The sequence below is a fragment of the Strongylocentrotus purpuratus genome, unplaced genomic scaffold, assembly GCF_000002235.5.
Source record: "Strongylocentrotus purpuratus isolate Spur 01 unplaced genomic scaffold, Spur_5.0 spur5_scaffold_6, whole genome shotgun sequence".
In the NCBI taxonomy this organism is placed as follows: domain Eukaryota; kingdom Metazoa; phylum Echinodermata; class Echinoidea; order Camarodonta; family Strongylocentrotidae; genus Strongylocentrotus; species Strongylocentrotus purpuratus.
The window spans coordinates 60,449,015-60,475,562 of record NW_022145612.1 but is presented as its reverse complement, the minus strand read 5'-3'; the positions used below and the strand labels follow the sequence as shown (position 1 = coordinate 60,475,562).

The 26,548-nt window shown below is 37.8% G+C and overlaps 1 protein-coding gene across 3 annotated transcripts in view; it reads left to right on the top strand.

Annotated features, from left to right (window-relative positions):
- The window catches only part of LOC576147 (cyclin-dependent kinase 17), a 71,626-nt gene that overhangs the window by 11,014 nt on the left and 34,064 nt on the right, over positions 1-26,548 (top strand). For 2 of the 3 annotated variants that reach the window (XM_030971934.1, XM_030971933.1), the window contains exons 2-3: positions 7,395-7,523; positions 25,843-26,364. In XM_030971934.1, the coding sequence (XP_030827794.1) occupies positions 26,184-26,364 (181 nt within the window). In that variant the 5' untranslated portion in view covers positions 7,395-7,523; positions 25,843-26,183. Of the gene's footprint in view, positions 1-7,394; positions 7,524-24,511; positions 24,699-25,842; positions 26,365-26,548 lie in introns of those variants that run through there. The other variant, XM_011681837.2, reaches the window with a different exon arrangement.

Below are 26,548 nucleotides of genomic sequence, written 5' to 3'. Positions count from 1 at the left end.
AAAAAATGAAATGGGAGCTCTTTATTACCAATCTTGTGAAAGAATATGTTTTGACTAATACATGATGATAAAATTTTTGCCGGGAAACCGCCTACTAATTGATATATTTGGTAAATTAGTTTGTCTATTGGACTGTGAGAGATAAACGCGCGTGTCGTGCACGTGTGCGTAGTCCCATATACATCTTTCTGTGTACAGTGCTTGTAACTTTACAAAGACTGGGCCAAATTTCTTATCATTTTGATGATTCCAGAACCTTGCAGTACACACCAATACTTATGCTAGATGATTAACCTTTTCTGATCGATTCCACAACATTTCTTTCACAATGCAATCGCATGACCATAACTGGTCTTTATGTAGTTTAGCAGACAGCAATCCAAAAAACAGTGCAGGTTGTGTGTAATTGTTAGTGGCATCCATCATGTGTAATGAATTGCACAGCATGGACTGGACTAAGTCATGCATGAGATATGGATATGCCTGAGGGGTGAGCATACATGTACAGTACAATGTGTTACTAACACGTGACGTTCATAATGAATATATATGATACATGGTCTCTATGCTCTGTGTAAACAATGATGAAGCTTTATTCATAGCTGAAGGATGAATAGCCTAAGTTCTAGGCGATATGAGTATTTCTCCTGCTCATACTCTGCTTACAGTTTTTGTATGTCGAATTGACACTTTTGAGACTTGCTCTCTCCCTCTCTTCTTTCTCTCTCTTATTTCTCTCTCTTATTTCTCTCTCTTTCTCTGTCTCTAGCCACGCTACCAACCAGAATTACAAATCCATCAATATAGCCATGATATAATTTACAATCTTTTCTGCCTGTTCTCAATCTATTATTGGTTTATTATTGGTCTGTTGTTGTGTCTCATCAGTGTGACTGGGAAAATATAGGAAAGATAGAGAGAGAGAGATAGAGAGAGAGAGATAGAGAGAGAGAGAGACGCACACACACAGATAGAGAGAGATGGACAGATGGTCAGCAGAAAGTACAGTATGATACATGAAGTATCATACTTGAGTCAAGTGAAAATATTCTTTGTTTTTAACTGAGGAAAGGTTAATTTCAGCCTGAATGCTAAGCTAGCAGAGTAAAGCAAGTCCGTGTAGTATAAGTACACACATACACAATGACCCATGGCTTCCACAATAACCACAAATGTGTAATGAATTGCTCAGCATGAGGACCGAACCTAGTCGTGCATGAGATATTTAGGCCTTGGTCTATTCTTTACTCCTCTTTACAAAGATGACTGTAAAATACTAACTTCTAATGAAAATGATACATGTATAGACCACAATAATAGGTGTACATGTAGGCGAGACACTGGTTTGCATTTACACTCTTGTAGAATAACCTATGAATCAGTGATTTATGGTCGTCAGATCTCTGTTTCAAACTTCCATTGTTCTGTGGTCATTCAGTAGCAATACTTTGGAAAGTGAGACAGAACTTTGGGACAAGATAAAGATTACCAATGTAAGGTTTGTTGACCCCTTCGTACCCCCAAGTGGAGCTTGGTTGTCTGAGCTATTGTGCAAGGAGACAGATTATACAAAGTTCATTTGGTCTGTGAGCACTTCATGTAATCTGGGTTCATATTGGGATTGTGTCTGACTCATCTAGTTACCAATTCAATGAAGAAACTCCATATGATACATGCACTCAGGAGGAGATGTAGAATGCTGCAGTCATGTGAGTGCCAAGGGGAAATACATATTTAGTCAATGTTTGTGTAGAGTGGATCGTGAATTGAAATGCTTGTTCAGTCTTTTACTGTGCTTAATGTACTAAACATGAGGTATGTCAAAGTATAATTTCAATTTTAGTTACATGTTAAAGGTACTATGTCCCTTTTGCAGCCAACCTCAAATTCTGTAGAACTTTGCAGGAATTATGAATATGTCATGTATGTCCTATCTGTGAAATTTAAACGTTAGCAGTTTCCTCATATTCAAATTATGCAAGGAAACCTGTTTACTTGCTAGACTTCACTGTCAGACACTATTGAGTGACTGACTGGCTTTTTTTCTTCTTTGGTAATAACATACATGAAAAGAGTTGTAAAGGGTACATGATCATTTGTCTACATCAATAACCCACTTCTTTTGATGGCCAAGATAAAACTGATTGAATCTTTGCGCAGCATAAAACGTATGACCATTCGGTACAATTGTCTGAAAATCAAGACTATTACTTTTGGGCTCTATAGCCCTAAAGTCAATTTGACAACTAATAGTTGTTATTTTCCCACTTGAAGACATTTTCAAGCCCCACCTTTTTTAGGGAAGTTCTAAATTAATATTATCTTTCAAATGCAGTTGGAATTTAACTTTTTCATTTTTTGACCTGCAAATGGGTCATAGTACCTTTAATGCCATTTATATTAAATCCTTGCATTTGCATTGATATACAGTACTCTGGCTCTGTGATTGCATATTAGCTGATGCGATCTTTGTATCAGTTTGCAAAAGAGACAGGATTGCTATGGAAAAGTATTTCACACAAAAAAAGGACAAATCAGTTTACCTGTAATAAAAATTAAAAAAAAAACTGACTAAAATTAAAAGGTAGTTATGTTTAATATCTAGGCCCTACATGTACATTTTGACATATAATTAGAGAATCCTAAAATTCATACACGTGCAATGTAATTCTTACCCGAATGAACATGTATAATTCTGCTTTTTAGATAAATCTAAGTTCTTGTTTGATAAGCAACTTGTTTTGAATGAAGTTTAATTCAATTTATTATGATGCTGTGGTTGAATATCTCAAATTACTGTTTTGGGCTTTTGGTACACATGTGTACACTACAACAGTGGTTCAGGCCGTGTGAAGTGGGAAAATAAAAGCGCTTTAGAGCACCCAAAACACACATCAAATACGAGTAGCCAGCCAGAGGCACAGAATTAAGAGGCTGTCAATCTTTTGAATGGAATGCACTCGGCTCAGACTTGTTTTTCAGGTAGAAGGGGGTTAATGGAGGGTTGAAGTTCATACTCAACTAGTATAAGAAGGGAAATATTGCAATGTCAGAACTCTCTTTCATGCTAGCCATTGTGACACTTGTGCCATGTTCAACTTCTCAACATTGGAAGAAATCACCCCAACTATTCATTTAATTAAAGGAGAAGAAAATCAAGAGATAGGTACAAATTCATAGAATGTTCAGCATACAACATTTCATTGATTTGATTCCCAGTTTAGCTGTAATGATGGCCTTCTCTAAGCTCTATCATTGAACACTCTTTTGTGGATGTATGAAAGACATTGTGTGCACTATAAAGAGAGCAGCTTTAGGTCCCCTTGACTCCCTTATGATAAATCAATGATAGTCTTGGTCCCACAATCAAATATTTACTTTCTCTATTTAACGAGGCTAGATTTCATGCCTTAGATCTCTGGTCTGCGAGAAAGCACCCCGATGCTGGGCTCATTTAAACAATATGCCTCAAATTAAGTTTGGAAACGGGGCAGCTAAAAATATGCCTGGCTGGTGTGCGGGGCTGCCAGTGGAACAACGTGAGCACAGAGTGAGGCCGGCCGGCCGCATTGCGTGCTTCATGAATGTTTGTCTCCATATTGATTACCCCTGCTCGAAAGAAAAACAAGGCATAGCTTCGTCCCAGCAAGGGATATTGCTTAGCGGTATAATGTAGGCACGGGAAGGATACGGGTGGGTCATTACGTGAATCCGAGATTTTATTAAAACGGTATATAAATGTTTGAGAAATGCAAGTGAGCCAGCCCCTGGTGGAATGCAATCTCAAGCTGGGAACCGGGTTGCTTTGAAAGGACATTTGGAGCATGAAGGCCAACTGACAAAAACAGACCAACCCAAACTGTAGGGTCGATCTACATGCACATTATAGGAAAGATTCTGTTGGTATTGTACATGTATTTAAAAACAATAGACAGACTGACAGAATGCTGCACGGATTGAAAGGAGTAAAAGAACAAGGTTTAATTTAACTTGCAAGAGTGAAGTGAGCAAACTTTCACCAAGGGAAGACCCTGATTTAATCATGATGATAAGATAGATAAGATAATTTATTGGTTTCCACGATATCTCATTTTTTGTTATGCTCTAATGTAAATTTAGCAAAAATACTTAACACTTTGATAGAAATTTTCAATTAAAACTGATCTAGTTTTTAAGCACATTGTGCAAGAAACAGTAAATCTTTACCCTACAGTACTCATGTACATGAACATGTATGTACCTTTAGATCCTAATTGACTATTTTATTCCTTTTGCAGGATAAAAGCCATAGCCCCCTGACTCCAGCTCTGCCGGCATGCTGGTATGTGTACTGGCTGCCCACGTCTTGTTTTCTGCAAACCTGTCAGAATCAAATGTGTTTATATCTTGAATCTGTCAGCCAGATATATGTATATCCCATGTGCCCCGGTAACCAATGGTGCATATCGCACGAGCACTGCTCCATCCATCACACAAATTAATTTTTCTAGATTTGTCCCCATTAATTCACCCACTATGCCATTTCATATGAGCACATAGAGTGTGATTGCCGCACAGGGAATAATCAGGCTGTATTACCAGCCTGATGTCTATGGGGCAGGCATAGACTCCACTTTGAAGAAAAAATTATTGTGTCTGAATTATAGACTACAACAGATTTTCGTTGTTTGTCTCTCAGCCTTTCATTGCTAGTGTACATCTACCTAATTCAGACCTTTAGTTGGGAGTTATGATTTAGGATTGTTTGTGCCTTTAAAGCAATAAACAGCCACAACTCGACTCTGTGAGCAGCACGGACATAGTGAAGTCTAACCAAGATTGAGCAGCCACATATACCATGCCTATCAGATGTAGCGCAGTGATAGTTAAGACCCTGTTTTAATGTGGGCAATTATTTGTGCTGGTTAAAGACTGCCACTCTGAGGCTTGTCTGTAGTCGCTGACTCTATTTTGATGTTTAAAAACAATTCCATAAAGCTTTGAGCTAAGCCTAGTTGTGGCAGTACTGGGAGTAGACATAGTACAGGTTCTGTATAGAGCAGTCTCCATAGTCTTATACTTCAGACATTCTTCTGTCCGTTGAAAATAACTTACAACTGAGGAGGGATTGTGCCTGCCAATAAACTACCCCTTGGGTTTGGCAGTGCCTCTGCATTTGAGCTGGGTCATTCATGTGTGGAGAAAGAGGATGGCAAGAATCCAAGATGGTGAGATCAGAGATGGCTGGCTGACTGACTCAAGAATGTCTGTGTGTCATCTGGATGGTGTCCTCATTTCTAGTGGACAGGCAGGTACAAGGAGCAAATTGAAATGAAGCCCACCGTCATTATGCCCTCGGACTGTGGATGCATGGGCAGGGAGATTGACATTTCATGAACTTTAAATCTAGCCATCATGTACAAGTTATCAATATGTTTCATAAGACATACATATAGTCTAATTCAAATGATATCATGGAGATGGGAGAGATGTACATGTATGATTCTTCTGTGAAAGCTGTCCTTTCACATACACATACACATAGTAGTAGAAAGGGAGGGGGGGGGGGGGGGTGGAAAGGGGTATTATAATTACTGAGTGCCACCAATGATGGAAGTACTACATGTATGTAAACTTTGTTAGCATTTTGTTATCAAAAAACCGAAACAAATCAAAACGAACAATAAACAGATAGAGTAATATCATCATACAATTTGTGTTATGTAGAGTATTTTAAATTGTGACTCTATGCAGACTTTCATGCTTTAGAACAAAAGGCACATAAAGCAGCAGTGAGAATATGCCTTTGGCCGTGGGCTGGCTTTCCATGCTTGGTGACCGGTTGATGAAATATGAATGTCATTGCCTGTACCTGGGAATGTTTATAGCTGGCATGCATACGCCCCATTAGCTCATTTTGCTTCACTGGTAACTGGACAAGCGCTGCCTGCGCTGCCTGCCAGCACGGGATCCCTCCCCTCTTCATGCTTGGCTCCATGTCCTCAAATCAATAACAGGTCTGCTTGGGGGATGAACGGGAAGAATTGTGACCTTTGCGAAAAGAGACGTTTTTTGTTCTTGAAACTTTGGGGGAATTGTCTATAAGGGGAAAGTTATATGTATTGGAGCAGTGTTTATGCAGATTAAAATGATTTGAAATAGCACCCGGAAGGTGTAACAGTGAAATGAAGAGAAATGGATAACCTACATGTATATTATACAAAGGAAGATTAATCTACATGTAAGTGCAAGGCTGTTTTTATCTTGACACAGGTTTCTGATATGCCTTCAGTTCATGATGTATGGATGTGTATGATGTTTTGTGCTGATTTTGAGTTTGAATGGTCTTATAATACACGATTCTTGTTGAAAATTTGTTTATCTTAAGTGTTTCTTGAGTCTTATGAATGCAACATCAACTTTAAACATCTTCAAATGCATCTTCTGGATGAAACATTTCAACTTAACCCAGTTAAACCTTTCCTAAAGCAGTGACTTGAAACCCAACAGCAACTGTAAACCCTAACCATATATCTTTGAGAAGAGTCTGTAGCAAAAATTGATAAGTAAAACACTAAATATCATATAGCAATTTTAAGTGATGGTTATAATAGGTATAAGTCCATGCTTGGATTTCCCCTTTAAAAGCCTTTAATAGTTGATAAAAGTTGTTGGGAGCTGACTGAGCTTGATAATGTGCTCTTAATTACAGAGGGCCCCTTTGATTGCATGATATGCGTGGGGTTATGTGAGTGAATGGAATTAAAGCAGCTTGGATAATAGAATTTATTTTCTGGTTCAGTTCATGCTGAGCCATAATGGTCTGGCACCTATCTCGATACACTTATATGTAGGTTGGGAAATAACTGGTTGTTTAAGGCTTGCCCCTGTGATGACTGTTCTGCATTCAATACCCTACACTAACTAAATTCCTGACTTGAACGCTCAACCAAACATTATACACTTTTCTATAACCATGCCTAATCCTAACCTCATACATGTATCTTTGACAAAATAAAGCCTTGAGAAAGTGTCACAGGAGCAAATGTTGGATCACCAAATAAAGAAGTCATTCAATAAATACAATTTAATACTCAACAAGAATGAGAACATTGCAGTAGCTTATAAATAGTGGGGCTCCAGAAAGCAGAAAGTTATCTCTCAAGCTTTGGTCTATTAGTCACAGTAGAGAAGGGGGAAATGTATAAGTTTTTAAATGTTTGGTGTTCTGTTATACTTTGTAAATGTAGAAGGATATTTTGTCTTGTGAGTATGAGGATGAGTATTCTTTGAATCTGTACTGTCTGTTGTCTCCCGCCCCCTACAAACAAATCCTTCATTTGTGTTTTACGATCTCTACATTTTTCCAACCACATTGTTATGTTTATTCTATCTTTGTTTATTTACTTTTCTAGATGTGATTTTTTGACCAGCCTGATTGAGAAGTCTGATATTACTCGCCTATGAAACACCCATCCAAGTCTCTACTTGTATGCTCTTGAATGTGGATGTACCGACTTTCCATGAATTGCAAATGATACCTGGTAAGTATTCAGAGTGATTTTTCAACAGCCTCATCTCCCCATCTGTGTATGCAGAGAGGGAGGGGGAGGGGAAGGGAGGGGTACACGGGGTACATGCGGCCGTCAATGTTGGTCAAACAGCTTGTGATCATCAATGAACGCCCGGCTGGAATGCTCCCTAGGGAGTGGAGATTGTGCACACTGTGTGCAGGCAAGCACTGAATCCAATGACTGGGGTAATATTATATTTGTAAAGCGCTTAGAGACAATTGTATTAATTATTATTATAATAATTATTATTATTAAGGGAGGGGAAGGGAGGAAGATAAAAGGAGAGGAGATGGGGAGGGGCAGGGCAGGGCAGGGTCATGGGGCGGGGTAATGTATACATGTATACATCTGACATCATGGGTGTCAGACAAAGGTAAGAATCACAAATAAATGTTTGTGTGAATACATCCTGTGCCTCCAGCTGGCTTTGTATGGCTGGTGTGGATTTTCATAGATTTTTTAGTTGAAATGTTGTGCAGTTTGGGGTATCTGAATATATACATTGTCGAGTACGATGCTAGACGATGCTAGGGATCACAGATATAGTGTATGTGTAAACAGATCATTTGCCTCCAGCCGGCTTATGACCGCTGGCAGGTTTTTTGTAGATTTCCCAGTGGGGATACCATGCAGTCTTGGGACTAGGTGTAGTAAAGATCACAGAATAAATGTATGTGTGAACACGTCCTTCGCCTCCAGCTGGCTTTGGACAGTTGGTAAAGGTTTTTGTAGATTCCCCAGTAGGGACACCATGCAGTCTTGGGACCAGGTGTGTACATGAGCATGCATATTGTTAATTGCTATGCAATGCAATCTACACCATTCCCTCTTTCCTCATCTCTTAGTAACTTGAACTTTTGTTTATGGCATCCCTGATACTCCTGACTTGTTTTGTTTTAGACTTTGATGGCAAATCAAGATGGCTTTGACAATGACATTGTGATTAGTCCATAATGCATATTTACCACAAGAGTTCTAGTTGATGTTGCTTTCATTAAGGGCTTATTATGGGCCTATCATGGTAAATGTTTAAAAGTGAGGTACATGTATACTACACCTTGGTTGGAGTTGAGTTTAATAGTGAACAAAATTGTTGCTAGAGTATGTACTATGTCTTGCAAAACATGTACATCATTATTTTGTTTATTACCTTAAATGTTAATGAACAACCTTATCTCTTCTGAAACAGGGAGTCTGTCTGACCTCATTCATCCCATTTGTGCGATAGGAAATATTGCATTTTGTGCAGGAAACAGATATGATCTCCATTAGGCTGAATTAATACTCACTAATCTTAATGAGATTGCGGTTAACATTTGAACATCATGTAGAGTATTAAGCTGACGTGCAAGACTACACATTTCTGTAGTTTATTATTATGACAGGCTAAAGGAAGCATATTTTTGTATGTGCCCCTACTCCCCGCCCCCCCCCCCCTCCTGAGGGGGGGGGGGGGGGATATTACAAGGTATGGTGTATGTAATGTGTATCAGGGTAGATGAATTTAAAAGCCAAACAAATCTCCATATCCTGCTTTTGAGAGTAGTTGAAGAGGGATTGACATGTTTATATTTTGATAGACTAACCAAAGTCGATGAATACTTCTTTATCCAACATTGTTGATATTACAAAATGTGCTCTTAGATCATAATACAAACAACATTAGTAAGAGATTGCGCAATATAAGTTTATGGGGCGATGATTATATCCATCTATTGTCTCACATGTTTAGACAGTGGTAGTTTGAAGCGATGGTCTGAAACCATGTTCTGACTAATTTGCCTTGTTTGCTTGAGTTTTCTTTCAAACAGGATTTTTCCAAGAAGAGTTAGTTTCATTATCATTTCACACTGACAGGAAAAAAATGAATGAAAAAATCAACCTATCCATTTAAAGTAATTCCCCATTGTTATGATGAGTTGAAGTTATAGAAAATTGTATACAGTACAACCTGTATAATATTTGTGAAAGTATTTCCCTGTATAATATTTTCCATTTAATTTGAGATTCTATTCTGGACGGTGAAGCATAACAACTTATTCATAAAGGTCAAGATCCACTTTAGCAAAGTTGGCTAGCCTACCTAGTGGCAACTAGGGATCTTACTCTGTAGGGAGTTTGTTTCAAGTCCTTTGAATATTTGATACATGTACCATGTAGTCCGTGTTCTTGGGAGATGCCGCAGAGTCAGATGAGAGGGACAGAGAAAGTGTAAGAACCCATGAAAAGTTGATGTCTGGCAGGCTTTTACTTTTATTTGTGTTTTATTTGTTATTATTATCATTATTTTTTAATGAAAAACAGAAATACAGAAAAGGAAAGATTTAACTGCAACTTGATATTATACAATTTGGAAGAGGTGTGCTGGTCTAGTGCACACGTCAGTCTGTGAATCACATTTTTAACTTTTGGAGTCCCCGCAGCGGCATTAATGTGCTTTGGCAAGACATTAATTAATGTACATTTGTTACTCTCTAACCAGGCGTTAAATGGGTACCGGTAGGAAGGAATTCATCTAATGCTATCAATATCTGCATTGACTGAAATGTTGACTTTGATGGGCATTATTCAGATAGCAAGCATATCACTTCACTTGTTTAATTAACAATCAGTGGAAACATAACATCCATGACATGCAACATTATAGGAAAAAGGCTGTGTAAAACCAGTTACCACTCCTGTGGAATAACCCAAATCAGTACGCAGTCAGGAATCATCAATTCTAGGCAAAACTAGCCTTCTAAACTGAAAACCTTTCAAAATATGTCACAATGGGTGAGACTTCTTATCGGAAGGCTGCATTTTTCGAGAAAATGTCCTCGCCCTATTTGTGAAAGTTTAAGTGACTTTTCACCGAAAAATCCATATCTTTTGCTGTATTTTTTGGTTTTATACCGTATTCAAAATATCGGCTTTCAATTTAATATTGGTTATTTCTCTTTAGAAAAGTTTAACTGAAGTTTAAATGAATAGTTTGGAGGCCAAGCCCATTAAACAGGGTTTAAAGGTAAAATCTCTACCTTGCTACACCAAGAAGGATTAATCTTATTGAGGGAGAATTTGCCTTGTTTCGAAGCAATTATATTAGTCCTGTATCTGTTTTTTTCATTTGACCAATATGCCTTAAAGGGATAGTTGAGTTCTGTTTTCAGACCGCAAATGCCTTCAAAGTGCATGGTTATTCAGAGATGCCAACTAGTACGGATTTCCCGTAATTTCTACGGGAAATCGGCCAATTACGGGCGGTACGGTTTTCATACCATAAATCCCGGATTTTGCCGATTTCAAAATTAGCACTTTAAGGTTTAGCACGTACCGGTACTTTTGACTATTGCAGCGCAGCCATCCTTGAATCCATGCATAGAAATCCCATAGCGCTTCCGATCGGACAATTTGTTATCTAGCACACCCCTTTCACAGCGCAGGTGCATACATGTGCTTCGCGAGCGGGGGCCGGGTGAAATACCTCTCTTGGCCGCGCCGCTACCGCCGGGCCAGCGCCAGGCCTCGCTACGCTAGCGCCGTGTACACTGTCGGATTTCTCACAGGCTGTCACAGCGTTCGTCGATTTTCGTCGACAATCTGAACTCATGTTGGTTGGATTTAGATATCAATCATCATGTCTTCCACAACTAAGAAGCGTGGCAAGAAGTTACAGACTTTTAAAGAAGAATACAGTAAGAAATGGAAATGCATCGTGTAACACCAACTAATGAACAGGTATGTTACTTTTATTTAACTTGTTGTGCTATCGCGCTTGCCTGCGAGCTGCGCTTGCCAGCGTGCAGAAAAATTTGCGTCGCGCAGAAAATTACGGATTTTGTCTCCAAATTACGGATTTTTAGCCTTACGATTACTGATTTGTGCTCTGAAAGGTTGGCATCCCTGGTTATTGCTCTTATTCTCAGGGTTCTTGTTAATTTTTCTGATAGCAGGCAATTTATGATTTACAGGAGGCTACTAAAATTGCAAAAGAAAAATCTCTGTGCGCGTAGTGCACATCACCATATGCGCAAAGCGCACATCACGAGCGCGAAGCGCGAAGTCCCTTGCGGCCGGGGTCCAGGGCCCGCCCAAGGGCCCTGGAAGCTTTAGGGTTTTAGATGCTCTCTGGTGCTATCTTAGCCTTATTTTTGAAGATATGACCACACTGTATGAGCCATAGTTTAATGATAAAGATCATGAATATTTTGGCTGAATAACTTACTTTTCATATGATATACAATATGAAATGAAAATGCTCCATTATTGTTTCTGATAAATCAATCATATTTGTGATGAATCTACAATTTTGAATTACATGATAATGATACAAGGTAGTCCTGGGCAAAAACGGTTAACTGACGTTTACAGGACCTTGTCAGTGAAGAAAATCGTTTGCGATAAAAAATTAAAAAAATTGGAACACACATAAAAAAAATATGACAAAATTGGATTGGTAAATGGTTTGCAGGTATGTGACAGCTGTCACAGGGGTCTGGGGGTGTTACGCCCCCAGCAGGGTCCAGGTGCAGTGCCTCAGTCTGGAGGGGAGTCTCCCCTGAAGGCAAGCCCCTAGCATTTCAAGATCTCCCATTCAGATTCTAGAGACCTTAGAAGGAAAAATCTTGTCAATTCAATCAGAATGTATTAAACTTTTCTCGCATATTGAAATGTAATGTGACACATGTTTAATATTCATGTACCTGAGGCTGAAAATTTTTGCAATAATTACATAGTGAATGATCATTCCATTTCTGAATCTGAGGACTGGCTAAGAAGATCCTCATCCAGACCTAGGATGTCAAGGGTGGACTTCACCTCCTGGTCTTCAGCTTCATCTTGCCCACTGGCACCTTCTTCACTTTGCCTGGTGACTGTCGTCGGCTTGTCATCATTCTGAGCTGCAGCACTGTGGGTTTCAACTTCTAGTCCATCAGTCTCTGTCGGCTACGATTTTTTTTTTTTTTTTTTTTTTTTTTTTTTAATTTTTTTTTTATGGTGCCGACAGCCGGCTACGATTGCCGTTACAGCCGGGAAAAATAGCCGGTTGCCGGCTATTAACAAGAACCCTGATTCTTATCTATGACATTTCTAGTGCCCATTTATAACTTGAAATTGCTAAGAAGGTCATTTTAGACCCCAAAATGTGTGAAATTTAGCTAATACGAGCATACCAATTCGGCTCCACTTTTTAAAAATCATGATGACCGTTGATTAATTATTTAATTAAAAATAACAATTCATGGGCCAGCTGGTTGTGCGTAATAAAAACATCAAGAAAATGCCAACAAAAAAGCCAACATCGGCATTTGCTGAAATATGACGTAAAAGGTGTTATTTCATTTTTTTTCAACGGTTTTTTCAAATTTTTCAAAATATCTAATATTTGTGGTGGTACACAAGTATTAGAAATCGTTATATTTCAGCCGTCTCTGAACCGATTTTGATCAAACAAAGATGAATTTGTCATTTAAATATTATGTTCTTTCAAATTTGGATAATGGATAATGGATTGGGAGGACCAGCTTAATTTCTATATTTCACTGGCCATTTGTCTGCTTGCTCAGCGCACATTCCCCTTTCAATTTTCAAAAGGGGATGAGAGATAGAAAGGAAATAAATGGAGATGGGGAGAAGGACAAGAAAGAAGGTTATATGGCTTATCTGTCTCCAAATTACAACAAGACGATCTTAGTGATGTGGGGAACAATGCTTTAATAGAGACTTTAGAGATCTATTATGTACATGTATGTTTTGTAAGCTAGTCCTTGATGTCAACATACATGTACATACCAATGTTCATTGCAGATTTATAACAAGTGTAAGCACAGAGGCAGCTCCAACGCCAAATAACATAAGTTTGCCTGACAGCAGACGCAGGGAATACTCAATTAGTAGCATCTAGAATTTTCTCTCGATCGTCCAAATTGGGGCATGGCTAGAATAAGTGAATGTGACTGCTTGACTAGATTCACAGGTTTCAGCAATAACATTTAATATACAAATAATATAGTAATGCTGTCATTTAATAGCCACAGTTCACCATAAGATACCTTTGCATTTTTAATGTCACAGGTTCCTACTGAATTGGAACATTGATGCTATCAACAGTGTATAAATAAAAAATGCATACATCATTAATAAAAAATCCTTTGCCAAGGAGAGGGTGGCGTCTTGAATAAGCTTTACATGTACGGGTATGTAGGCTTCTATACCATGCCTTACACATCCTTACGTATTATGATCTACATCTTTATCTAATATGTTTAAAGGCAATATACATGTAGTGCTACCTTCAAGAGAAAAACTGACAGGTATTAGCCCACCATTTATTACTTGCATTTCTCAGAATTTCTTGATAATACAAGGGCAGTGTATGCATTTTATTAAAAAACATCTACCATGGGTTAAATTGTAGGACCTACATGTACGTCAAATCACCTACTGTCAGATGAAGTGTCCTATTTTTTCTGTACGTTTAAACCAGGTTTCTTTCAAATGTTTTCATTTTCCGACAGAAGAAAACACTAGTTGTAAAAGTACTGATCCCCCTTCCACTAAATGCCTACCCCCCCCCCCCCCCCCCCCCCCGCCCTTAGTGCTTCATTGGACGCTTGGACAAAAAATAATCTTGTTTCTTGAGGTAAGCCTTATCAAGACTACCCATGGTTGTAGCTAGAGCAGCTTGATACAGTACAGGGCCTATGAGATGTAGGCTCTGTAGTCTTTCAGTTCAGACTCTGTGTTTCAAATCACAACTGACGGAGGGTTTGTATCTTCAATGTACTCAGCTAGACTGAATGTGGCACGGGCACTCAATTACCCTATCAGCTGGCTCCGTGCTTATTAGTTCGAGAGTTGTAAACCACCACAGCCTGGATATACATGCTTTACTCACAGGGCGAGTGAAAGTGACACCCCTTGTCTATGAACACCAGGCGTTTACAGCAACACCGCTGATAACCAAAATAGTTTAGCCCTGACAAAGTGCGACTGAGACCATGGACCTACTAGGACTGAGGTCAGTGATGGTAGCTTGAGATAGAGGTGATAGAATCAAAGCTCCAACCCTAAGTATTGAAGGGGATTATACAGCCAAAGCGTGATCTCTTTCTCACTTTCACCCATCGCTGTACTGTTGTATCTCGACTAGAAATGTAGATTTAACGTAGTAAGTAATCAAACTTCTTTACTTTTCATTGCACTTTGCACATGGATATTTTAAAATAGCATGCACATTTATACATCTGGGTAGATAACATTTTAAGCCATATCATCCAGATCTAATTTCATGTACTGAGTTATAACATACCGTAGTATAAAAAGTAAGATGTACTTGCCACCTTGGAACTCTCAGCTGAGTGCTGATTTGAGGGGGGGGGGGGGGATTGAATTGTATCAGATTGCAAAAGGCTTGTTTACTTCTATATAAAGCATGTATACATGTACGTCCTTGCTGTCATGAAGTGGAGGATTGCACTAAACAAGGTTAATTAAATCGAGGTGAACATTCAGGATTTTATTTATTCACCATTTGTGGACTCAACGGCTCAGTTACATACAACATATGTAGTAGACTACCGGTATTGCACTTTTTTGGGGTACATACAAGTAGGGCCTAAATGGTATGGTCAAACAGGGGCAAGAAAACTAGAATAGGCTATATATGTACAAAGGCCCGACGCATTCTCATTTATGTCTGTGTTACAAGATGTAGAATTGCGGAGCGCATCATTTTTTTAATGCCCTGGCATTTTTCCACTGTATTTTGAGAGGCTTACAGCCTATAGGAGTCTTCTATTCATGAACTGATATACATGTACAAACATAGATTGATATTCAACAAACATTTGAGGAACAGAGCATATGTTAACTGCTAGTTGGTTAGTCTAGTCATCGCTAATCACATGCCCTGTAGCGACTCTGCATCGTCACGATTATGCAAGATCGCGTAACTCCCCCTCTTCAGGCTTTCCCCAACGACTTGACTCACTGATTGCTATTCCATTATGACTGATTGCTTCCATCGCGCAAACTTTGAATTGACCGTTAGTTAATATCAAAGAAAATATCTTGGTAGCTTTGAAGTCCTAACAATAATCACATGTTATGTGCAAGAGTGTGCCTAATACCATATATGATACAAAGCTATGATTGTATTTGTATTCTCTCTTATCTTAGACTGTTGATGCGGCTCACTTGAATATAATGTGTCAGTGATTTTATAAGCTACAACCCATTAACAGAAAGTGCTTCGAGTTTGACAGAATCCTTTTTTTTCCTTCAATTTTTGTTCATCGATATAACATTTTAAGTTGGCCAATAGTGTGCTAGATGGCTTCACAACTCTCTGCTGTACTTTACATTTATGGCATACATATCAAGCATGATATGATTAGCGATCTATAATCTCATAATCAGTCCTTACAAAAAAGAAGAAAAGGCTCAAAAGGCTCTTCATCTTATCAGAGGGATTTGGTAATGAGGGTAAGGAACCATACACGTAACTCATGGATATAGATATACAAATGTTGCATTAACTTTCACAGAAGAATAGGAGGCATTGAGACACAAGTATTGTCTTTAGAAGAGACCATGGCCCCGTCTTTAGATATAAAGAGTTTATATCAATCGCAACTTATTTGTGATTAATATTAGGCCATTAAAAAAAATATACATGTTTAGCGTCCCCGCCCGCTTCCTTTTCGGGGGCCGCCTCCTATTTTTTAATTTTTTTTTTGTTGAAATTTTTTAATTTTTTAAATTTTTTTTAATTTTTTTTTTTTTTGAAAGAAAAAAAACATGAAAAACACTGCTAAAATGGCTCTATTTCTGTTTAAAAAAAAAAAAAAATTGTCGGCGGCCATCTTGAAAAAAAAATAGCCCCGACTGTCAGGGAAAATGTACCGAGCGGCCATTTTGAAAGAAAAAAAAAAAAAAAAAAAAAAAGGGCCTCCTCCTTCCTATTTTTCAAAAAAACAGGACGCTAAACATGTTAATTTTTTTATTTGGCCTTATTCGCAACTACATGTATGTACATAAGAGATATAGGAGACTGCAAACATGCAATTGATTGGAGGACTTGCGATTGATTGGGATCAATAGTAACTCTGTATAATTATGTTATGTGCAAAGTCAACAACAATAACAACACCACCACCTACATGTACAACAACAACATGAAAGGCAAGTGCTGAGACCGATTTCGGTGCTCACAGCATTCAAGGAATTCCCCATTTCACCTGGGTGGAGTGTGGCAAATGCAGATCAATGTCTTGCCAAAGGACATTAGTGTCGCGGCGGGATTCGAACCGCGGACCTTGTGATCAAAAGTCCGGCGATGTATCCACTTGTCCACGACGCCTCTAGGGATACTAGCAAATAATGGGTAGATACATAGATTTATATAGTAAATAATAAATTAATTCATGATTTTTCTGATCTCTGTGTTAAACTATGAGTTAACTAATGCCTTTCTGACTCCACACAGACAACAAGCTCCTAATAGTAGGCCCAACGGTACATGTACTGTTTTGTATTTTGAGTGAAAGTTGGAAATGGTGCCATGTGATGGTGAATACCAATGGTGTGCTAATTTAAAGAGTGTTGTTTGCAGGGAACTAGAATGATTGTCTGACCCAGTTACTGGAGAGATGGACCTACATGCACAAACATTAAAGGAGAAAATCAGTAAAATACATTTTCAGTAGTATTTTGGAGGTTTTGACTGGTTTACCATACTAAAAATGTCAGTTTAAAATATTCCTGCTAAAAAGAAACTATTGCAAAAATCTAATACAATGTACAAATGCACAGTATGGATCCATAGTCTCAGAGATCAGACCCTAGCTGAATACGTGATACGACTGACTGACAAGGGTTTGTTCTTACACGCTACGTGACCTAAATACATATGAGATGAAGCAAGATGAATTGGAGAGGAACGTGAATCTTTGTGTGTATCTGTGTTTTGGGAATAGTACTCTCACTCTCTTCAATACAGCTGATGCTGAGCTACCGATGTCTCAATCAAAATGTGCCCAAATCAAAGAGGGTTTGATTTTAAATGTCTACATGTACTTGAGGAAAAGGCTACATGTTTGCCAGTGTAAAGAACTACCGGTAAATTGTTTAATGGAATTCTCTCTTTGCTTTAAAAAAATGCTATATAGTAACAAAGAAAGAGAGGGAGGGGGTCCAGCATGGTCATTTGTTAATGTGCTTCCTTGTTTCTTTCACACCTCTTTTTTTGTTCTTCTCTATGACGTTTCCAGTGCTAGATTGCTCACTAATTATTACCCACAAGTATATTTTCCACTCATGTTTGCCTGTAAAATTTCACACATATTTCAAATGGTTCGTTGAAATGCAATAATGAATGTTATGTTTTCTCAATCAGTGAAGCCCTTCAATTGTATTCACAGTTCAGTGCTAGCTTTGAACAAAGTGCAAAATGCAAAAACAGATTAAATAAATAAATTGTGATAAAATATATATTTCAAAAGAATTATATCATTATTCAATCTGCAATTTAAATAAAAAATATAAAATCAAGTTAATGTTTTTCCAGAGAGCAATCACAAATTGTACTTTGATCAAGACAGAATAAAGGATAACATTTTAGGGACATCATTTGTAAATATTGCATGTGCTTCATACATGTATGCCTTGTTGCCTTTGTTGGTGTAGGAATAACACCTGTTATGTATAGGTTTAGTAAACATCCATGTTTATTGACAATTACCTATTTATTAAAAGCATACATGTAATCATTAAGAACATAATTATATTTGAATACTTACTGAATCCACATCAAATAAAAAAGAAAGATGATTAAAGATTGAAGAATACGGGCAGTAGGCAGAACTGGCATTCAATGACATTTGGAAAGGCTAATAAAGCGTACATGTGGTAAAAGCAGGAGAAAGTACATCACAATATCACATCTTGGTTGTACTTGTATACTAGTATGAAGTGCACCTTTCTTATATCTTATATAAATGTAGGGTGGAGTGAATATGTCTTCTTTAGATTAAAACCTTACTATTTTAAAGAAACAAGCAGTTTTTACAACTTAAAAAGTTTTAAAATTGAGATGAGGATATGAATCTTTCTTACATGTAGTTGATAATGTACATTGGTTATTACATGTATAGATATTGGATGGCCATTTACAACGGTAGCATCACTATTTGTGATGACATTTACATCTTTCATTTTAAATATGGGAAGAAAAAATGCATGTAAGAATATGATGTATGTAAGGCTGTATTGAAAGCTGATGATTGGTTATTTATAAGTACAACTTCTCTCACAGACAGGAATCTGCTGTCTGTGATCTAGGGAAATGAATGGAAATAGCTTTAAAAAACATTTATGTAACCCCACATCCTTCTCTGCATACATAATGTACATATCCGTTCACAATTGATTAAATTGAATGCATCTAGGATATTGCTGTCGCTTAGATTGAAAGGGCGACGTAAGAACGACTCACTTGTGATCTTCCTATCACTTCTACTCATCCGACTATATTTGAGCACTGTTGCCTAGGAAACAGGCGATGCAGTATACAGCCGAGGATCAATGAATTTGGTGACCAACTTAAATGAGGAATATGGTGGCGTTAAAGGTGTCGCTATATATCTCCTCTTGTTGGGAGCTTTTACATGGTCAGGTACTTGGGTAATGGCTGGCATGCCCGGCATCATGGTGTGTGGTTTGAAACCATTATACAGCTTGTTTGTACTTGTAGAAAAAAAGAAAAAGGATTCATTTTCCTTAAATGTTTCCAGGTTTACAAGATTGTATAGCAGTCACATTTCTGTGAAGGTTACCCACTTGAAAAAAAATTGGTAATTTTATGCCATATTGAAAATATCCTCTCTTTTTTGCTCGCTCGCTCCCTTAGCTTGCATGCAAAATTTAGAAACAAATGTGCCAGCACGTGTGTAAACATCACTTGACGAGTGACTCAGTCACTGACAAGGGTACAATGTATGTGCCTACAAACTAAACAGTAACCTACACATATAGTGAGACAGTTTGCCAATACATCCTGGTAATATGTTGTGGAACATTGTGCATATGAGCAGGGCTGTTGGTATTGCCTTGCAATGAAAATACAACTGTTACGGTAATGGGAGACGGAGGGTGAGAAAGAGAGAGAGAGAGAGAGAGAGAGAGAGAGAGTGAGAGAGAGAGAAAGAGAGTGAGAGAGAGAGAAAGAGGAAGAAAGAGAGAGAGAGAGAGCGGGAGAGAGCAAATGAACACAAATTGATCACGGATCTGTCTTGCGTCATCACATAATCTCCAATTAAGAGGATGGATACCTGCCAAGGAAAAACATTCTTCGGTGAATGTGCTGTCTCTGTGCACAAGATAGAAACGTTCAGTTTTAGAGAATAGAAATAGATATTTAAGATAAAGTTGTGGTCATGGCATTTAAAGATTGAAAATATAATGTTTATTTTGGGCTTGGGAAAGGATGAAATTGAAAATCTTAGGAATTTAAGTTTTCTTTGTGAATTCTTGATTGCACAGGTCTGCACCAATAACTCTTTTATTTTTACAGGGAAAAGGTAATTCCCATGTTTAAGGTCTATAGATGTACACCTCCCATGTATCCTCAGAAATAATTTAACATGCGCTTGACCTAGAGTAAGTGGGGATAGTTTTTTTTTCCTCGCCAGATTTAACTTTTAGAACACATTTAAATAATAAAAAATACATGTACACAACTTTAATCATTTATGTGAATCTCTCGCAAGTTACTACTTAACAACCGGGCATGGTGGCTCAGTGGTTAGAGCGCCTGCCTCATGAACGGGAGGTGGTGAGTTCGAACCCCGGCCGAGTCATACCAAAGACTTATAACGATGGCATTAGATTGAAGAAGGGTAGTAATAACATTATGTTATGCAGGGCCTGCTGGAAGAACAGTTTCATAACTGAAGTGGCTACCCTGGGTAAATAAACGTTATTATTATCATTAACATTTAAGTGGTTGAAATTGTACTATAGTTTTATTCCGTAAAACCTGTGGACAGGAATGACTTTCTATGGGTACACTCTTATATTCATGGATGCTTTTTTGTAAGAGCATTAGAGGCAAATCCCTCTTTGCCCAGAACTCTCTTTTTTCACCACTGATGTAGGAGTAGCTGTAATGGCATCATGGCTTCCAGACCCATAGTCAGAGTGTATCAAGGGGAAGAAGGAAATGAGGAAGCGCCCCAAAATAGGCCCATGTTGAGTGGTAGTAATTAATCCTTCTCATACTTCACTCTAAGCACCAGGTTTAGACAATGAAGTCTGTAGCTGAACCAGTTGGGCAGCCAACCGACCTGTACTGATCCATATGATCTATTCCTATTATCCTCCTTTGTGAGTCTTTAACTTTTAAGGAGAAATGGAGCAATCTCCTTGACAAGAATCAATACGTTACTATTGTTGCCCTGTTCTAAGTTTCCCATTCAACAGAAAGGCAAGTCTATCAATAATGCAGCCGCTTCTTCAACAAGCACTAAGTAGTTCATGATAGGCTTAATTTCACTTAATTTGATGTTTGTGATGGATCTGACGTAGAATTCGTAGAACCGTCTTATGAGTACAATAAGACATGTATAAGTTGGTATACATAGGCTTGCTCTCTGTATATGAGTTATTGAGGCAATATTTATGCTCCGGTTTTATTGGGGAAAGCAAGTATTTGCGTTTTCCCCAAGAGATCATGGATAACAGTTATAGTCAGTGAGCCTTGAAATTAAAAAGAAGAAACGGCAATGCTTTCTTGTTGTGGAAACAAGCTCAGGTTCTATTTTTGAAAATTATTATTATTATTTCCCTATCTCTCTTTCTATCTCCCCCTCTATCATTCTACCCCCCCCCCCTCCAGCTCTCTTTCTTTGTCTGCACATGAATCTGTCCATCTCTATTCTTTCGCTCTTTAACCATCTCTTCACTCCTCCCCTTTCTCACTCACTCTTACCTGCTGCACATACCCTGTCTCCTGGGCTCTCTATTTTATTTATTTCTGGTATTTCCTCAACCATACTACAGATGTTGGTTGATTATTAACAATGTTTGACGATTCCTGCATCATCCTGCATCAACCTGCATCAACATCGAGTCTAACATTGACACTCCTATCTTGCGGTGTCCATTTCCATTTATAGGACCCCAACATTAGGCGTACTCACACATGCGAAAAGGGAGATTCGAATCGTGATTCATATCTCGCCCGTTTTTGCAGATGTTCACTTGAGGGAAAAAAGCCCACCAATCTGCGAGCAATGCACTTTTTGTTTGTCTATGGCACATGCCCGAGAAGAGATTGGAAAATTAAGTCTTTTTGTTGCTAATAAATAAGTAATTTTGATGCGCTTTAAACTATATTAAGTAATATTTTATGTCCACATAGTGACAAGGAGGAAGACTTAAGTTGCCAATAAAATAATGACTTAAATCTCACAAATAGCTCTTTTCTTTTATTCCACACATTCCCTGTTATACATGTAATGATGGAGTGCTTGTGGTTTGTAAACACGAATGTCGGTCTATTCTGGTGTGAAATGTAAATTTTTTTTTTCCTTGGATATTTTAATTCAAAAATTCATTGGAATCCTTCCATTCAAACTTTGAAAGAGTATCAAAATATCTGGCTCATGATTATTGGATTGATAGATTAATTTGTATGACTGCTGTAGAAGCTATATGCAACTATGTTTTTGTTTCAATGTATTTTTGGCCACCAGAAATTAATTTATTACCAGCTAATGAAAGTGATACTTCAGATAATTGTTTAATTAATTATTTTGTACATGTAGCTACTCTCACTGGCATATTTAGAATGAATGAACGCCCCCCCCCCCCCGGGATAATCAAAACAATTATTGGAAAACATGTATGGCCCCCCTCTTACAAGTATTATCCTGAGTCTGCACCTAGCCACACTTATGCTTCCTTTAGAAATAGAATCATCATTCAATAGGCCTATCTTTACTAGCTCAAGATTGCCAAATATCCCGGGATTGTCATCACAAGATATCTTGGGACAGTTTTTTTTTGCAAAATATCCAGCTATTTGTCCAGTGCGTCTTTACTAGACCGAAGACTCACACTATGCGCAAATGCTGAGCAAAATATCTCGAGCTAATTTCTCAAGGTCAAGTTTCAAGTTTCGAGGTCGAATCTCGAGCTGATGAAGACGTGATTTGTAACTTAAGGATTATTTCCCAAGTCAGAAATAGCGGGCTTTTTGGAAATCTCGAGATGATGAAGACACACCTATTGTCTTTGTTCATCTGTGATGGAATAAGCTGTCTGATTTTGACATAACAGATCGGTAATTGTAGGGCCAAAGGCATCGGTAGATGAAGACAGAGGAAGTTATGATAGGCCTCCCCTGGAGATAGGAAATACAGACATACTCTTGCAGATGTTTCACAAGAAGCAGGTGAAATAGACCATCTTATGATCTGCTGAAGTAAATAGTACATGTTGTAGACCTACATGGTAGTACATGCTCACCAACATGTACATCGTTGGGGAAATACATGTGAGCAGCGAGGCTATGGAAAGCTCTAGTAGACCTATGGACATTTTTAGGGGGACTAGTGGGATATAAAGCATTCACATTTCTAGGCAAAATCAGCATTTTTCAATAGCACTTTTTCTTAAAGGAGCTCCTGTGAATAAAATATCTTATTCTACACTGATCTATCAGGAAATGAATGCATTACATTTTATTTCTTCATTTCAGTTATACATTTTTTATTCTCTTTTTCTCCAAACCCCAATTTCAAAATTTCAGTTTCTGATTAAAATATTGCTTAATATTTTGACTTCTTTTAGAAGCTACTTTTTAATCATGCACATGAACAAAACTATGGTGCAATAAGTTTACATGTAGTTGATTTGTTTTATATGGTACATTCCTCTTCATTACAGGATAAATGAGATGATTTCCAGCAAGGTAAAATGACAAAATGACATACTATAAATGGAATTGAAATCATTATGCCAAATTTAACAAATAACACACCATATTTGTATACTTAATCATGTGCGTAAATGTGCACATAAAGTTTGTTTATACGGTGTACAATGTACATATTAACTGCGCAAGTGCTTTGACTAAAAGATTTTCTGTTCAATACCAACTGTAGTAGTCAACAAATAAATCCCCTATTTCTGATTTTAGTTTCTGTTAACTTACATTGGAACAGAATATATATTACCGCAATGAATTCTGCAAGGAGACATTTATAGCCCAGTGTGAAAATTTAGGCCTTGCTTTTTTATTGTACTGTACACTGTAGCTCTAATGTAAAGCAGAATTCCAGGGATTTTTTTTTCTGGAGCTCAGTTTTACAGCCTTCCAGAGCTTTTATTTCCCTTTACATTTTAAGAGCCAATGTCCCCCCACTTTTGATATCAGTTGAAATATATGTTTTTTAATTCTATTCCATTCAATTAATCTATTTGGTATTACTGGTATGAGAATATATATATATATATATATATATATATATATATATATATATATATATATATATATATTAACATACATAAAGTATATAGTACACTGCCTTTGTTTATCATGGAAACCTTGATATGAATTATGACTTGCATGATAGCTTCAGTAACTTTTCTATTATCAATATCCAGCATGCAATTCTTTCATTTTTTAATTTCCTTGAGACATATGTATATTTGCATTGCATTCAAAGAACACAGACATGGTGCGCTCACCCAATATCAACAAATGAAATGAGCATACATGTACAGCCAAGTCTGCTTTCAACTTTGATGAGGTGACTCATACTGTACTTGGTTTGCCTGCACACATGTAGACGACTGACTGTGCATCGTGCACTGACGCATGCATGTAGAGATCCTTGCTTGTATGCATGGATATATAGCGGGACAGGTTGTTGTGTCTTTCCTCCCGTTTAGCGCTAATTTCCAGGTAATGAGCGACGGCCGTTATGCAGACGTGGTTCGTTAACAGTCGAGGAGCTTAGCAGGGACGTCATAGCCAGGAAAACTCTTTAAGGATGCTCTAGCCGTGTTGTTGTTATTGAATAAGACTCGTGATGAGGAAGGATATTTTTTGGTTTTGACTCCTTATGGAAGTTTACATGCCATTCTGTTATCAAGGTGAAAATAAGAAAAACAAGCCATCTTGTTTTGGAGTTTTGCTGTGTTTTAAGTCTATCTGTCTTGTTTTCAAGGAACGATCATCAAAACAAGCCTCATTGTTGTCCGTCTGTACAAAATGCTGATTTTGGAGCAAAAGTGCGATCTCATGTGTGTTTGCTGATTAATGCAACCCTTTCTTTGTTTTTTATCATCGGAAATACACAGGATTTTAGATAATGACTTGATAGTGACATACTGTAGCTTATATAAGGATAATGCTGTCATACTGTAGGTATAGGAAATGTAGACAAAGAGAGTAGAATTACTGTAATGTACAACATTGTTTGTGCATTGGTACTGTTCTTGCCTATAGAAGAAGAAATTTATTGAGGGTTCATTGTACGGATCACATTCATGCACAGAATTATAATATGGAAGACACCAGTCCCTGCTCTTTTGTGACGCGAGGTCACTTTTTTTGATGAATAGATACCAAGATCAATATATGGAAGGGGGTTGACATGGATCATGTAGAGCGGAGAAATGAAAAGAGGTTCCCATAAGAGCATAGTTCCATTCATTGACAATAACCTCTCAACATTTGGCTTGTGTTTAAGTTTCAAGTCATCTTGTAATGTATACTAATTACTATCCTATGCCCATGTGAAATATTCACATTATGAAATTTATATTGAGGGATACATTTAAATTGAAGTAATTGGCAAAGTGTACTGGTATGAAAATAAAATCTGGACAGCTGCAGTACCTGGCGTTTGACTGGCATGGGCTTTCACATGCTGTACAAACATTCTAGCCTTCACTGGGCCATCTGGAAATGATAGGATGTCACCATTTATGAATTTCCATATAATAATTGATGGTAATATTCATGATCAGAAATGAAAAACACCATGAAAGCCGTAATTCTATTTATGTAGGGAAATTGGACAAAAATGTTTTTGGAAAAACGTGTAAAAAAAACACCAAATCTTTAGGTAGTACCATTGCAGTTGTTTAGTCACTGTGAGACAAATCATTCTTCACCTCTGATGGTTAAGTACTTATAGACACAATCTAAATAAATACTTTTTGTTGAATGTCAAAGAATGCTCATGTTCTTAAAGCTTTGCCTCTTTCTCTCCCCTATTTTTCTTGCCATCAGCTGAGACCACCACTGTTTGAATCGCAGTACTTGTAGACCAGCTGAACACACCATGATGTCTTCTGTGCGTCACATCCTTCTGCAGCATTGGCCCTAGAGTGGAAACACATTAGACAGATCCTACCGATAGTTTGAACCTCATCAAGATTGCATTGGACCTCAGGAAAAGGGAATAGTACAGGACGGATCAGATCGTGTTCTTCAACTCTTGGAAATAGACATTACCTAGATCAATTGCTTGAGTAGATCCTGCACTAAGACGATCACATCATCGTAAAGGCCGGAGTTTGGAAAACTAAGGGCTCATTCCCTGTATGTAGCAGACTAAAGACTAAAGCAAAATGAAGCGATTAAAGAGGCGATTGTCGCAATCCTTCCGTAGCAACTCTGTCATTGAGGACTCTCTTTCTGAGTTGACAGAGAGCATGAGTATTGAGGAGAATGGCACACACTGTACCAATGGCACCACCAATGGAACCACCAATGGAACCACAAACGGTACTACAAATGGTACAAAAGAAGGTATGAAAATACAGAGATTGTTAGTCAGAATTAAGAATTGATCTGGGCAGCGTTTCATGTAACCGTCATAAGTACAAGTTTGCCAAGAACCCATTGAAATGCTATTAACAAGCATTTGAATGGGATGTCGTTGAACTTGTGACCTTCTGATGAAATGATGCCCTGATCAATTTTTAATTCTTAC